The following is a 14,651-nucleotide window of genomic DNA, read 5'->3' as shown; positions in this document are numbered from 1 at the left end:
TGTGGAAGGAGCAGCAAGCAGGGAGGAGGTAGGAAAGAACAGTATCTACAGATAGAGTTCCCATGCCATTCACTGCTGATTGCACCATCACCACCTCTGTCACCTAAGCATAGAAATGCCAACACACCAGCAGTTACACTGGGCCCTCCTTGTGGCCTGGAAACCCCTCTTCCTTCACAGCAGAGACAGGGTGCTTGGAATGCTGTGGCTCAGTTCAGAACTGAAAAAGTATGTTAAAGGGTGGAAAGGAGGGGGGAATAAAGGTATTCAGTTCTCAGGGTTGGCTTCAAGTGGAGTGGACACTCCTACGACCTACACTTCCCTTATTGTTGGAGCAAAGGAGGTCTTCTTTGGCTCCATATCATAGGGCCAAACCACACATTCAGTTTTTAATGAGTTGGATCCAGATATCCCACAGCCACGCAGCAGCTGTGAGGTATGGCTTTCAAAAAATAAAGGCGAGTCCAAATGGACTCAGAACACCGTTGCAGGAGGAAGGGCTCCTGCCACAAGGTGTATTCCCATACTGAAACAGCACAGGAAGGGGGTTATTTCCATTTTTGCTACTCCCTGTGTACAAAATACTCTTATGAAGCAGCAAAAATTGGGAAATTTCTTCCTGTGCTGTTTTAGCACAGGAAAATGGTTTAGTGGGGGGGGGGGTATGGTAACATCGTAAGCCTATTTGGGCTCTCCTTTAGTTTTTAAAGGTCATTTGACACAGCTGTTGTGGGATACTTGGACCTAACTCATTAAAAAAAACCTGAATGTGTAATTTGGTCCAAAGACAAAAGCCCTGGGAACCCCATGAGCTGTATTCAGTTATGTGAAAACTCCCCCAAAATGCAGAGGAATGCAGCAAGGAAAATAGCTGTTCATTGGATAGTTCAATTATATTCTCTCACAGGTAATTAAGTAGCTGCTTCTGAATGTAGATTTGTGGAAGCAGAAGCATAATCATCCACAATATTTGCAAATCAGAAAGGAGCACCAAAATACAAACTCAGCATTTGTTAAAGAAAAGCCCCTTATTTCCCGATGAAGTTTGATGGGAAGATTGGTTACTTGCTCCAGTTATCAAATCTATGTGATTATTAGAATCAGTTAGAGAAGGGGGTTTTATCTTGTCTTACAACTTTCATGCTTTGCTTCTCTGTGGTTCTAGACGTGCTGCTTACAGTCAAGAGATGGAGGCTGGAATGTTACATGACAGCCAATACATGACTGGAGTTTAAAGCACTGGTGTGGATCTACTCTCTTCTGTACCATTCAATAAAGGAAAGCACATTATATAATTCCACTACTGACTGACTCCCATTTGCTGTTATGCATGGAAGGCAGGAAAACTTGTGTGTCATGCATTTTGCTTTGGTGGTTAGTGGGGAACATTGATGGTTTCGGTGAATATATATTATGTAATTTATGTATTGTTCTAGATTAACAGCAAAATCCTAAACTTTCTCTGAACAGTTTAGGATGGCAATTAAAGCTTTCCCCAGTATACGGTGTAAGTAGAAGATACACTAGCATATCAATATATGCCAGCTCCAAGACACACCAGTGAAACTTCAGTGTACATGTAGAGTTGAGCGGAGTCAGGGGCATGTTGTAAGTGCAGTGGGGCTAAGCCAGTATTCTAAGCCTTTTCCAGTCTTGGTCATGACCCTGTTGCTTGTGTAATGTTATTCCAGCAACTATCTCAATGTAACTTTAAAACACCCTCATACATGGAGACTGAAAAGACAAATCCCCTCCCCAGCGAAGAATACCAACTATGTCTGCAATAGAGATGGGCACGAACCACATTATGAACTTCAAAAACCCACGAAAATGGTGATCGCGTGATCGCAATCCGGCGGTTCATGATCATCCACAGCCAACGAACCAGTGTTCGGAAGAGGCCTGGTTCGGTGCGTTCGGCCGCGGTTCAGGAAGCCAGACACTCAGGTGCCAGCAATCAACGGAGCCGGGGGAATGCCTGAACTCTGTCTGCGCTCCTTCTGTCACCCTGGAAACCCGAATGGAAGCCCAGCTTATCTTGATTGGCAGGTCTTCCTTCCAACCACGGAGCTGCAAAGCGGTTACAAGTTGGGAAAAGACACCCAGGGGAGGGAGGGGGAAGGGGGTGTCCTGTAGCCATGGGCACTCCAATCTCATCCCTGCAAACCCTGATAGGCAGCTCTGACGGCCAAACACAGACCTCCTGCGTTGCTCAATGGGACCTGTGCTTATAAATAGCCGTGGGCTCCCAGGCTGGGTTTCTCTTTCAGCAGGCAGTGGAGTGGGACAGAGCTCTTGCTTGCCACTTGCTAGCCTTTGGGGAGAGAGACTGAGTATAATTCAGCTTGGATTTTGGGGATAGGGATCTCTCCCCTCTGGTTCCAGGGCAGCTGCCTGGCTCTGGGGCCAAGTTCAGTGGGCACCTCGGCTGAGGGCTCACATTGATTATTGATCAGTAACTGATTGGGTCAGGTCTGTGGGAGTGGTGGGCTAGGGCTCTAGTCGCTCCCTCCCTCTGGTGCCAGGGCTGCTGCCAGGCCCTGGGAGCAAGCTCAGTGGGCACCTCGGCTGAGGGCTCACATTGATTATTGATCAGAGCCTGATCGGATCAGGTCTGTGGGAGTGGTGGGCTAGGGCTCTAGTCCCTCCCTCCCTCTGGTGCCAGGGCTGCTGCCAGGCCCTGGGAGCAAGCTCAGTGGGCACCTCGGCTGAGGGCTCACATTGATTATTGATCAGAGCCTGATCGGATCAAGTCTGTGGGAGTGGTGGGCTAGGGCTCTAGTCCCTCCCTCCCTCTGGTGCCAGGGTTGCTGCCAGGCCCTGGGGCCAAGCTCGGTGGCCACCTCGGCTGAGGGCTCACATTAGTGCCTGATCTGTTCAGGTCTGTGGGAGTGGTGGCCTAGGGCTCTAGTCCCTCCCTCCCTCTGGTGCCAGGGCTACTGCCAGGCCCTGGGGCCAAGCTTGGTGGCCACCTTGGCTGAGGGCTCACATTAGTGCCTGATCTGTTCAGGTCTGTGGGAGTGGTGGCCTAGGGCTCTAGTCCCTCCCTCCCTCTGATGCCAGGGCTGCTGCGGCCGCCATCAACACCCACCTTCTGTACACTGGGCCAACGTCAACCAGTGGCTCTAATTGTGTCAAATGGGAGTTTCCTGGGGGCCTTGGATTGGAGAGGGTATAACTCCAAGGTCCTTTTTGCAATCTTGTCCAAACTTGGGTGATGGCTGTAGGAGAGCCTGCAAAAGACTTCCCGGGAATATGGGCTCTGTAAGCACCACGGAGGCCGTTTCACGTCCAACGAACCGCGAACCAGTTCGGCAACGGAAAATGTTTGTTGCAGTTTGCGATCTCGGGATCGTTGTTGGCACCGAACTGCGAACTGCTGGTTCATTAAATTTTTTTGGTACGCACCCACGTCTAGTCTGCAACCAATCACAGCCCTTCTAAAGCTGAATAAACTCCAGCAGAACACCGGTACTTTTTTCTGGTTGAGAACTTAGTGAAAGACTTTTTTGATGAACGGTGCTGACCCTGTGGAAATCCCTGTCCTTTCATGGCCTTTTAGAATGTAACATTTTATTTTTAAAAATGTTTTTAATGTTTTATTGTAAAGTGCAACTTTTTTTGATGAACAGTGCTGATCTTGTGGAAATCCCTGTCCTTTCATGACCTTTTAGAATGTAACGTTTTATTTTTTAAAATGTTTTTAATGTTTTATTGTAAAGTGCAACTTTTTTGATGAACAGTGCTGACCTTGTGGAAATCCCTGTCCTTTCATGACCTTTTAGAATGTAAAGTTTTATTTTTAAAAATGTTTTTAATGTTTTATTGTAAAGTGCTTTGAGTATGTAAATAAAACATTTTATTAAAATATAATAATGGTAACAATAACAGCAGCAGTAAACTGCACTGATATCAAACATTCAGGCAAACTGATTTTTAAAAAAATTTTCACTGTAGAATACTCTTCCAATAATCAGAAGGCTATAAGATTGCAGTTATATCATGACTGTGTCCAAGTCACATGTGTAGCATTGGACTAGACTCTCATGGCCTCCTGTTTTGCTGGGGCAGATCAAGAGAGAAATGAAACACAGAAATAGGAAGCTGGCAAACACGGATAGATTCTAAAATCTTCAATCCACATCCTGTTGAAGTAACAATACTCTAATAGATTCTAATGGTTCAGGAAGTATTGCAACGCAAATAAATAGCCAGCACTGGGTATAAACAAAATAAAACTTTTTTTGTTTATTCATTGAGGAAAATGCCCAAACTCCTGCTGGAAAATTGTATCTTTGATCCTGAGTATTTTTTTTTTGGTAGGTGCATTATTTGGGAACTAGAAACATTATTTGCCTTTTGCTTTTCCAACATGCCTGTAGATCAAGTCACTTGTTTGAAGAATTGTTCCTTTAAACTATTAAGTATGTTTTTATCCCACCCTTCCTCCAGTGAGCTCAGGTTCTCCACTCTGGCTTCGTAACAACCACCCTGTAAACTAGATTAGGCTGGGATAAGTGGCCCAAGGTCATCTAGCAAGTTTCATAGCAGACTGGGTATTTGAACCTAAGTTCTCCCACATAATCATCTGACATATTTATTTTAGTTTATTAACATTATTTATAGTCTGCCTTTCTGATTGAGACTCAGGGAGGATTACACAATATAAGTCAATATAGTCAATGATGGGAACATTCAATAAACTATACAATAGGATGAGGATGGCAGCAATTTGAGAACAAGCAGAAATCCAATACATCCAGAGCTTGAAAAAATGCTGAAATAATTGATATTAACCACTGTTCTGACTGGTTTTCATTATTTCTCCCTCTGTAGATTCACAAACTTCAAGAAATCAATATAGAATGTTATAGTTTAGTTTAAACCCATTTTATGTTTTACTGCATCAGAGGAGCCAGTTAAAGCCTCCTTTTAAATCAGTAATACTGAACTTTATAGGAACTGTTAACACTATCATTATTAGTCTGATATCATTGCACTGACTTCCTCCTAAACAGAACAGAAAATTTTTATATCTAGTGTCAAAGAAAATGTATTTTAAAAAATAATAACATCTAATTTAGTTTGGAACATTACTATTTGTATTGCCTACATGACTCATACCAACCAAATAAAATTGTTTGTTGAATAGAACTTTCCAACCTACCACCACCACCTCACTGCTCCTCTCCCTGAAATTAGCTCCTCTCGGTTGGTGATCACTTATGCAATGGAAAGGAGTGTTGGGGTCCAAGCTAATGTATTTAAAATTTTGAGCATTGCTATATGGTATATATTTGTTTTACATTTAATATTAATTTTGTTCTGAGTTTTTAAAAGAATCTTGTGACACCATTGAGATAATTGGACCCAATTTTTTCTGAGCTCAGCCCTGGAGGGGGAAAAAATGTGCAGCTAGCATGCAATGAGTGCGCGTCTAAATGTTTTCATTGTTTGTAGTTCTGTCCTCCCATTCAATAGCTCTACAGAACTGTGTAAACACAATGAATATATATGTATTTCTAATATTGGGCTTCTAAGAATGCAGTCCAAGTACATTTACTTAGGATTTACATTGGTCCCAAGAACAGAAGGGTAATACTAGCTATTCTGGATTAGTTAGCACAACATACATGGGTGACATTTTCCATACCGGGTACCAAATGTGTATTCTGCCATAGTCATATGATCATACTCTTTGTCTTAATTAAACCAGAATAATAAGCATTCCTTCAATCACTGGTACCACTCAGAATTCCCACTTGGGTAACAATTTCACACAGGAAGCATCACATTGGAATTAATTAGCAAATTTGAAACTGTGGAATGTGGTCTCAAAAATTTAAGGAATTTTTAGTTCTACAGAAAGCAATTACCTTTCTTTAGCTGTTTATTTACATTATTGATCTTGCTATGCCAATTCATCACCAGAGACTCCTAGCTAGGAGTAGGGTTGTATATACACGATCCTATCTGCATAATACAGTGACACATACAATTGTCTCTGCACTGCTTGACTGTCACAGAAAACTCTTTCCCCCTTCTTTTCAGTACTCAGGGTACATATACTTACCATATTAATAAAACTAATGAAGTGTGCTCTGGCCCATACAATCTTATACCAGAATAAATTAGTTAAGTCTTTAAAGTGCCACAAGACACTGTTGTTTGATCTGTTAAGTGACCTTAAGCATAAAGCATGTCACCTTCCTCACATTACCATATCTTTAACAAATATTCTTTATTTATTTGCATAACTTGAATTGAATTTTGTATAATTCCAAGCCAAACTTTCCTTTTAGCAGTGATTTCTCCTGCAGAAATGTTATTCTGTACCTCTTCCCCCCCACAATTTTTCCAAAGCAAAAATGCAATAAAATACCTGGATACCCAATTGAACAGAACAGAAAAATATATATTTATATCGAAAGAGCAATTGAGATGGAAATTTAAAGCCCCTCTGCTGGTAATAACAGTATAAATAACTGAAGACATCTTGTAAACAGTCCGGTCATAACCTTGAAACATTAAACAGTTCTCTGGGTTCTGGCGCATCAGCTGCCTCTGAACTGAGTTGGTTCAGGGGAAAGAGCTCAGTAATTTCTGTTTATCTCTCAGTTTAATCTCTCACAGAGTAACAAATCAGATCTATCGAAAGATGTTTAAATTAAAAAGCCAAGGCACCTTAAGGCTGGACCATGTAGGGGGATTTTCCCATTGAAATAACTCAATTTTCCTAGTTTTGCTGAAATTCTCTCTGCGTACTGCCCTGGACTCTATCCTCATATAATGTGATCATGCTACCCTGTCATATTTTTGCAGAAGGCTTTATGCCACCAGTAGGCCAAACTATATTCAACTTGTATCTCACCCTAGTTTTGCTTCAGTACTGGGGTTCAGCTGTGAAACATGTGAAGGAAAATAAAGAGTGCTTTGCAGCACATACAGAAGAATATTGCAAGTAATCTTCCGGGATTAGGGAGAAAAGATTCCAGGTCATGACTTGCAGTTAAGCTTGAGTCCCAGAATCTTTAAGAAATATGAAATATATTTCATATTAAAATCAATACAGTAATATAGGAAGAGGCACACTGGGATATTGTTTACTATGTTGGGCTAGGACTAGGAAAATCAGGGTTCAGATCCCCATTCAATCATGACATTGGGTGATTTTTCTGTTAACCTAATCTACTTTAGGGGATTGTTATGAAAATAAGTGGGGGGAAAGAATCACACATGCCATCCTAAGGTCCTTGGAGAAAAGGCAAAGTAAAGTTACTTCTGTTTTTCCTCCAAGAAGTTTATGGTGAGATGCATGGTTCTCTCCCGGCCGCCCCGTTTATCATCACAATGATATTCTAATTTTGTTGCCACTACATTGTTTAGTGTCACCGGATATATAATAAACTAGTGTCTGTGAACTTAAGTTTCACTGCAGTTTTATGGCTTGTATTGCTTTTAACTGGTTTTTATTCAAGATTTTTAAAACACCTTCGTTTTTTTGTATTGAAAGGTGGGGGAAACATAAATGAATAAATTTTGCTAAATGAAGATTCATTCATGCACATATCAGAACAGTTAAAGTGTAATTACATAACACAAAGAAAGTTGGTAAACAAATAATCTAACTCATCCTGATGGTTAGAAGAGTCTGAAAAGGAAACATTGTTATACCTCTTGCCCAAAACGTATCATGCAAAGTGTCTAACTGTAGTCAGCAATCCATCAGACAACAAAATGAGTCACATTTTGACAGAACACAATAGTGGGCATGACTCTTCCCTTTTACATACTTCAGTGATCATCAGTGGCAAACAGGAATGTATGTGTGCAGCATGCAAGAAGTATTATGAATGTGTGTGTATACCATAATAGTTGCTAAATAGAACTATTACTTGGTTTACTTATTTAGATTTATTGCTTGCCCAGTCCTGTATCTCAGGTAGATGGCAAGCAGAGACAAAACATTAAAATTTTATCAAATGTCTTGAAATGTATCCATCCTTTCCTAATTTAGCCCTGAGTTTCAAAGACCAGTCCAAACAGGTAGGTTTTGCAGTGCTTTCAGGAGGTGTTCAAACTTAACACGAATGGTCACCAAAGCCACTTCCATTCATGAGCAGGATGTTTAATTCCAACACATAAATGATATAGTAATAAGGCTGCTGTCTGATCTGAGAGATAATGTAACTGCCGTTTCTTACTTCCTGCCTTAATAAATTGCCGTTATTGATTACATTCTCCATGGATCCAAAATGTCATTGAATGTAGCTCTTCTTAGCATGTGTAAATCTTGTATAATATGTATTATGTATAATACAGTATTTTATATTTGGTTTTACAAAGAGCAAGAAAACATATAGAAAGCAATATCCACAGCTCAGCTCAACCAAGCAACTAGGATATAAACTGAATTCAACTGGATTTATTTACAACTAAGAGCCTGATCTAAGAACTTTATGGAATGTAAATTCCACTGAAAATGGAGTCTACTTTCTAGTAGAGATATTTAAAGCCAGAATTTAAATCCCACTGAAGTAACTTAAACCATTGCCCCAACCCTAGACACCTATACAGCTGTAAGACCCATTGAAATCACAGGGACACTTTCAAATGGGACTCAGTTAATCCCAGAAACATTTTCAGCACAATCCTAAACAGTTACTCCAGTCTAAACCCATGAAATCAATGGACTTAGGCTGGAGTAACTCTGCTTAGGATTGCACCGTTTATTACATGAAAGAAATGGGGCCTTCTTCTAGCCAGGCCAGTTCAATTTTCTATCCTACATTAGTAACATTTGAAAAGGATGTGCCATACCAAAAGGTATAGTTAGGGTTGTGTGCTGTGAAATCCCTGAAAACCTGAGGCTTCCTCCCTCTCTTATCCTTCTGCGGCTATGCTGCTGTTTTAACTGTTCTTAGATCAGTTGTCTTACATTAGTCCTCAGTTATTTATGTTTCTTTTAACTGAAGCAGAAAGGCAGAATAGAAATGTTTTAAACAATTTAAATAAACATGGATGAACTATTTAAAATTGCATTTCTTGAGTTTCTTATTGCATATTAACAATGTTGGTAATTTTTAGACTAAAAGGCATTCATGTAGCAAGTGTGAAAATGCTCCAAAATCCAATTCCTCAGCATTAACTGGTTTATGGATTAGGCTGCTAACTTTACAAGCTGTCCAATTCCTGAAGAAACTGTATTGATACATGGTTTTGAAACGTTTCCCCCCTTTCTTGGGGAAGAGCTTGGCAGCCACTGGTTGCTCTTTTTCTTCCGTATCACCCACTCTCTCTAATAAGGGCCCCATCTACTTCTCCTTAATTAGGAATGTAAATATTTCATAATCTGAGGTCAAATGGTTTTGTATTATGATGTATCATTTCATGTTAAGATTAACTTGCTTGTAGGTCAACCAGTGATACCATAGTCTTTCAGCAACAAAATCCTCTTTTTAAAACAATTTTTTAAAAAGAAATCATTCGGTCTTATTTTTCTTTCCCGTTAAGGATTTCTTTTTTATTCACAGAAAATATAGCAAAACCTATTTGAAGAAAATATATCCGTAGAGTATCTTTTAACGTAATTCTTTTAGAGAGATGTGATTATCAGAAGCGATTCTAGGAATCAGTGTCTTTCACAAAGTAGGGGACAAAAAGGTAGAACATAGTAAAGTCTGGTTGAATCCAGAGAACAGCCCTTGAACCAGCAAGGCCCCATTGCAGGATGCTCAAATATATACAAGTTAATGAAGTTAAATATATGTTCTTCAGGGTAGTGGATTTGGTTTTTGGCATGGTGCATTTGGTCTTCTGTTCATCTTTAGAGTTCTTTCATGTTGTCTCCCTCTTCATTCCATTCTTCCCACTCGTACTCATGCAGACATACACACATACGCCAGCAGGTACACATAGGAGACTAGCATTCACATGCTTGAAAATCCAGGGTCAGGATGCTGTAGGACCACACAACCGAGTTGTGTTCACTGCTTCTTTCAGCTCATTCTCTGGTTTGCCAGCAACCATAAAGGGCCAGGTCTATAGCCAGGGAGAAAAACAAAGTACAGGGGAAGGGGGGGGAGGGGAGAACAACCAGAGATCAGTATATTTCAAATGGTGTAGCACTTGAACTGTGATAAAGCAGAACCAACTGCCAGAATTTCATAGACTATCCAGGTGTTCTTTTTAAACAATAATAAGAAGTGGTTAGGCTGGACAGTTTCAGCTACTGAGCGTAGCCAGGTCTAAAATGGCTCCACTGTATTGCACAGAGTCGACATGCAATCTTAAAATGTTTCACTGCACAAAGGCATTTTTCTCTCTCTTCTTTTTCCCTCCTTCCTTCCCATCATAATTCTCTGTAATCCTCAAGGTGATGGGTCATGCTTTATTCATTCTAGATACCACCATGTGTCACATTTGATAGAAGTGATAATGTTTTCCTAAACATGTAATTAACTCAAGTCACAAAAGGCAGACTGTGGCAGACTGATTTAAAAAACCCTGTCCAATCTCTACTGGGTAATGTCAAGGCACGGCTTCTCTCCACTGAGGCTTTGTTTTGAAAATGATAACCGTTTTATCTGTTTCTAAAAGTGCTTCAGCCAGCAGATCCAGTTTTTCTTATACTAAGTACTTTGGATTTCTGTTCTGTTGAAGTCGAGAGACTTTTAAATGATCACATAAAACTTATAATTTTCTAATTCCAAAAATCCATTAGATTAATCTCATTTCATCTTTGAAGGAAAAGCAGCTCAGTTACTTCATATTGTTAAAAACTCTAATAATAATTTCAGTTAAAAATCTACGCAATAAATCTGCTGCTCTAATAATATGATAAAACAATATTTGTACAATAAAATTATCACAGCCCAGCCATTTCATATCACAAAGGAACATACACTGGACATAACATGTTTGTTTTCAATTATTTGGCATTTCCTGATTAATTGGATATCAGCTTAACAAATCACTAATATCAGCAATAATACTAGTCCATTTATTTGTAATAATATTATTAATATTAGTATTTGTAGATTAATGGCTTCTTTGCTACTATTGTTGTTGTAAGCACTATTAGTAATTATATGAACAACAACAACAAAAAGATAAGAGCCTCGCCCAGATCACTGGCCACACTCAGTCTATGCCTTCTTCATTTCTTAAATTTTTTAATTACTTTAATGTAAGAAAATTAATCTAGTTCTTCCACTGGTCATTACATTTAAATGAAGACACATGAAAAAGGAAACTCACAGAGGCAGTTACTTAATTGTTCTGATGGAGCTAGCTGGGGTTCTATGTTACCAATGCTGGATGCTTCAGTTGCCCAAATAAACATTCACGAAATGGTATTTTATCTTAGAATCCCCATTTGAATCTCATGCTGTGCTGACAAGAAAAAAACTAGACCGCCTGCAAGTTTTCGGAGCCACCAATCCTCCCCGCCCCCCACCTCCGTCCCGAACTGGATGTGGATTGTAAACCCAATCGCTGAAATCAGTTTAAAAAATTGAGGTGGATTGTCTGTAAATTCGCACCCTCCCTGTGAAGATATAGTTTACACATTAATTTTGACGGCAAAAAGAGGCAGTTAGGAGCCACTAGTTAAATTTCTTTTTTCTTGTGTTTCTAGAACTGCATCTTGAACTTCAGGCAGAGCTAGAATACGTGGGAAATAAACAGCGGGAGCCCGGCCTCGTTGTCTGTTCATTAGCCGCGCATCTTTAGAGGACGTGGAAGTGCACGGCGACACTAGCTCCGTTTGTAAATCTTGGCCTTTAAAAATTACCGATTGTTTCTGCTAGACGTCGTTTAATTTCCAGGTGAAGGAAGAAAAACACCCCGAGAGTTTTAAAAAGCGGACAGAGGACCGGAGCGGCTAAATCAAACCTGGGATTACCTCTTAGCGTCCCAATGTATGTGTACGGGAACTGCCCCCCCGCCCCCACCATTACTAGTGACTCCGAATTAACTGGAGTGGAGCGCAACCGAGAGCTCTTGCGCGGGCTCAGCAATCCCGCACAAGCCTCTTTCCCACCAAACTTCTGGGCGGCGGCGCTTGAGGCCACACCGCTGCTCCGTTCCCCTGCCGCACAGTTGGTAGAAATCTCAGCGCTTCGGCCGAAGTGGGAGCGGTGGGTTGGCGCCACCAGGTCGAAGCCATTCGTTCTCCCTTCCTCGCAGTGGGGAGGCAACGAGGCGGTGATGTCTCCGGACTGGGCGAAGAGAGCCTCTCGCCCAAGCGCTTTCAAACGGCCGTCTCCCCCGCCCATCCCGCCGCTTTCAATCCTGGACCTTTACTCCGCCCTTCCTCTCTACTTTATCCTTACAACGATCTTGTGAGGTAGGTCAGCCTGAGTCTGCGGAGCTATGCCCCGGTCAGCCGGCGCGCATCGCGGCCGGGCGGGGATTCGAACTCAGGTCCCAGCAGGCCTCTCTGCGACTTACCAGGTTGACCGGGTGGATGTAGCCGTTCTCGTACTTGTCGCTGGCCAGGATCTGCCTCAGGTGGGCGATGTAGCTGGAGGCCAAGCGGAGGGTGTCCAGCTTGGAGAGCTTGGTGTCGGGCGGCACCCAGGGCAAGGTGGTCTTGAGGCGGGAGAAGGCTTTGCTCAGGACGCGCATGCGAGCCCTCTCCCGGGCGTTGGCCGCGTTCCTCTGGACCTGCTTGCCCTCCTGGCCGACGCCACTCAGGGGGCTCTTCTTGCCCGGTCCTTTCCTCCTCTTGCCCGCGGCCGCCCCGCGGGCCTTGGCCGGAGAGCCCAACTCGCCCATGGCGCCCTCCTCAGGGCTCTCGTGGTGGGCGGGAGGAGGTGAGCGAGCGCCCCTCTTCAGAGCCTGGCAGTCCAGCATCTCCCCCTCGGCCAGGTCCTCTGCATCGCTCAGGGAGCCCGTGGACATGGTCCCTCCTGGCGGCCCCCGGCGGGGGGCGGGGGGCGGAGGAGGCCGAGCCCGCCGCGTGGAACCCCTCCGGAGCCCAGAGAGAGCGAGCGAGGCGGGAGGGATTGGGCGAGGAGGACACTTGAGGCATTTATCTGGGGAGGGAGGGGGAGGGGCCGGCGGCAGCCCCGAGGAGGGGCTTTCCAGAGGCGGCTCCCTGCGGCTTCCCCCTCAGCGCATTGCACACCCGACGGGAAAGAAGCGCGAGGGACGGGGACATCCACCCCAGCACCGTTCCTGTCAGTTCTCCCGTCCGGCATTTGTAGGACCCAGCCCAGGGCCTGATCTACTCGTGCAACACCAGGAGACGGACTGGCAGGCTGTTGAGGAGTTAGAATGGACGGCTGCACTTCAGACTGCGGGATGTGTGTGTGTGTGTGTTACGTTGGTCCCAGTTTGCCTGTCTTAAGAACCCATTAAGTGGCAAACTGGCATAGTGTGGGAAGAGTTATGCGCTGCCTGATTTGTCAATGTGGCGTTTTTTAAAAAAAAATATTTCATATATAGTCCACCTTGGTTTTTACATGGGGAAAGATTACCAATGGGATTCTCACTCATGCGCACTCTGTAGTGGTACAGCTCTTGCTATCCCCTCAGAATTCTACCATCCCATTGTGCAGCTTGTGTACAGAAGGCGTAGATTGCAGGTGTCCCAGGGGGTGCATCTTATTTTAAAGGGTGTGTCTGTGTTGCTGGGTTTTGTCCATCTCAGAATGTAAAGGCTAACTCATATTTCCAACACATTTTATGTCCAGTGGCTTCAATGCCAATTTTATTTTTACCCAGCAAGGATATGTGCAAGCACTAATAGTTTTTTTTTAAAACAGTAGTTCACATGGTAATTACAACAGCCCTGTAAGGGAGACAGATGTTATTTTCCCTGTGTTATAGCTGGATAGTGAATGCTGGCCCTGACTTGGGATGATCCAGGCTAGCCTGATCTTAACATCTCGGAAGCTAAGCACAGGCAGCCCTGGCTAGTACTTGGATGGGAGACCTCCAAGGAAGTGCAGGCAATGACAAACCACCTCTGTTGGTGTCTTGCCTTGAAAACCCTATGGGATTGCCATAAGATGCCTGAGACTTGACAGCGCTTTCCACCACAGTGAAGGGAGAATTTGGAAAACAGTAACTTGCCAAGGGAAATCAGTTCCTGTCTGAACCAGGATCTTGCACATAATCCTATTACTGTATTGTTGAAGGCTTTCACGGCTGGAGAACTATAGTTGTTGTGGATTTTCCGGGCTATATAGCCGTGGTCTTGGCATTGTAGTTCCTGACGTTTCGCCAGCAGCTGTGTCTGGCATCTTCAGAGGTGTAGCACCAAAAGACAGAGATCTCTCAGTGTCACAGTGTGGGAAAGAAGTTGGCAGGTAATTTATATCTACTCAGGAAGGTAGGGTTGGGCTGAGTCATCCTGTAAGAGTTTCCCAGGGTGTGGAATGCTAATGGAGGGAGGCTTCACTGTATCCTGAGGAGGTTCTTTTGCATATGGATTGGTGCTATTACTTACAACAGCTTAGAAGATGTAGGATGCTTGTTCTGATATTCAGGTTACAAAGTGGTACAAGGAACCTCTTTCTACCTGCAATTAGTACCATTGAGCCCAAGGAACAAGTTGTCCAATGAGAGGATTTGCTTTTTCAGAGGGAGGCTGTGGCTCAATGGTAGAGCAAATGTGTGGCATGCAGAAGGTCCTGGGATCA

The 14,651-nt window shown here is 43.0% G+C and overlaps 1 protein-coding gene across 1 annotated transcript; it reads right to left on the bottom strand.

Moving 5' to 3' along the window:
* Positions 1–9,430: 9,430 nt before the first annotated feature.
* TCF21 (transcription factor 21) lies at positions 9,431–12,989 on the bottom strand. The gene is made up of 2 exons (XM_054989103.1): positions 12,454–12,989; positions 9,431–10,041 (listed from the first exon to the last, which is right to left on the bottom strand). The coding sequence occupies exons 1-2, from the start codon at positions 12,904–12,906 to the stop codon at positions 9,952–9,954; spliced, it is 543 nt and encodes a 180-aa protein (XP_054845078.1). The 5' UTR covers positions 12,907–12,989; the 3' UTR covers positions 9,431–9,951.
* Positions 12,990–14,651: the final 1,662 nt, after the last annotated feature.

The sequence above is a fragment of the Eublepharis macularius genome, chromosome 1, assembly GCF_028583425.1.
Source record: "Eublepharis macularius isolate TG4126 chromosome 1, MPM_Emac_v1.0, whole genome shotgun sequence".
NCBI lineage: Eukaryota > Metazoa > Chordata > Lepidosauria > Squamata > Eublepharidae > Eublepharis > Eublepharis macularius.
Note: the sequence above shows the minus strand (reverse complement) of the source record. Positions and strands in the feature narration are given on the sequence as shown.

What these genes read in the sequence shown, in the direction of transcription:
- TCF21 (XM_054989103.1), bottom strand. Translation starts at nt 12,906, where the DNA reads ATGTCCACGGGCTCCCTGAGCGATGCAGAGGACCTGGCCGAGGGGGAG. An exon ending in ACATCCACCCGGTCAACCTG is followed by an intron (nt 10,042 to 12,453) that starts GTAAGTCGCAGA and finishes CCCTGGCTATAG; the next exon opens with ACCTGGCCCTTTATGGTTGC.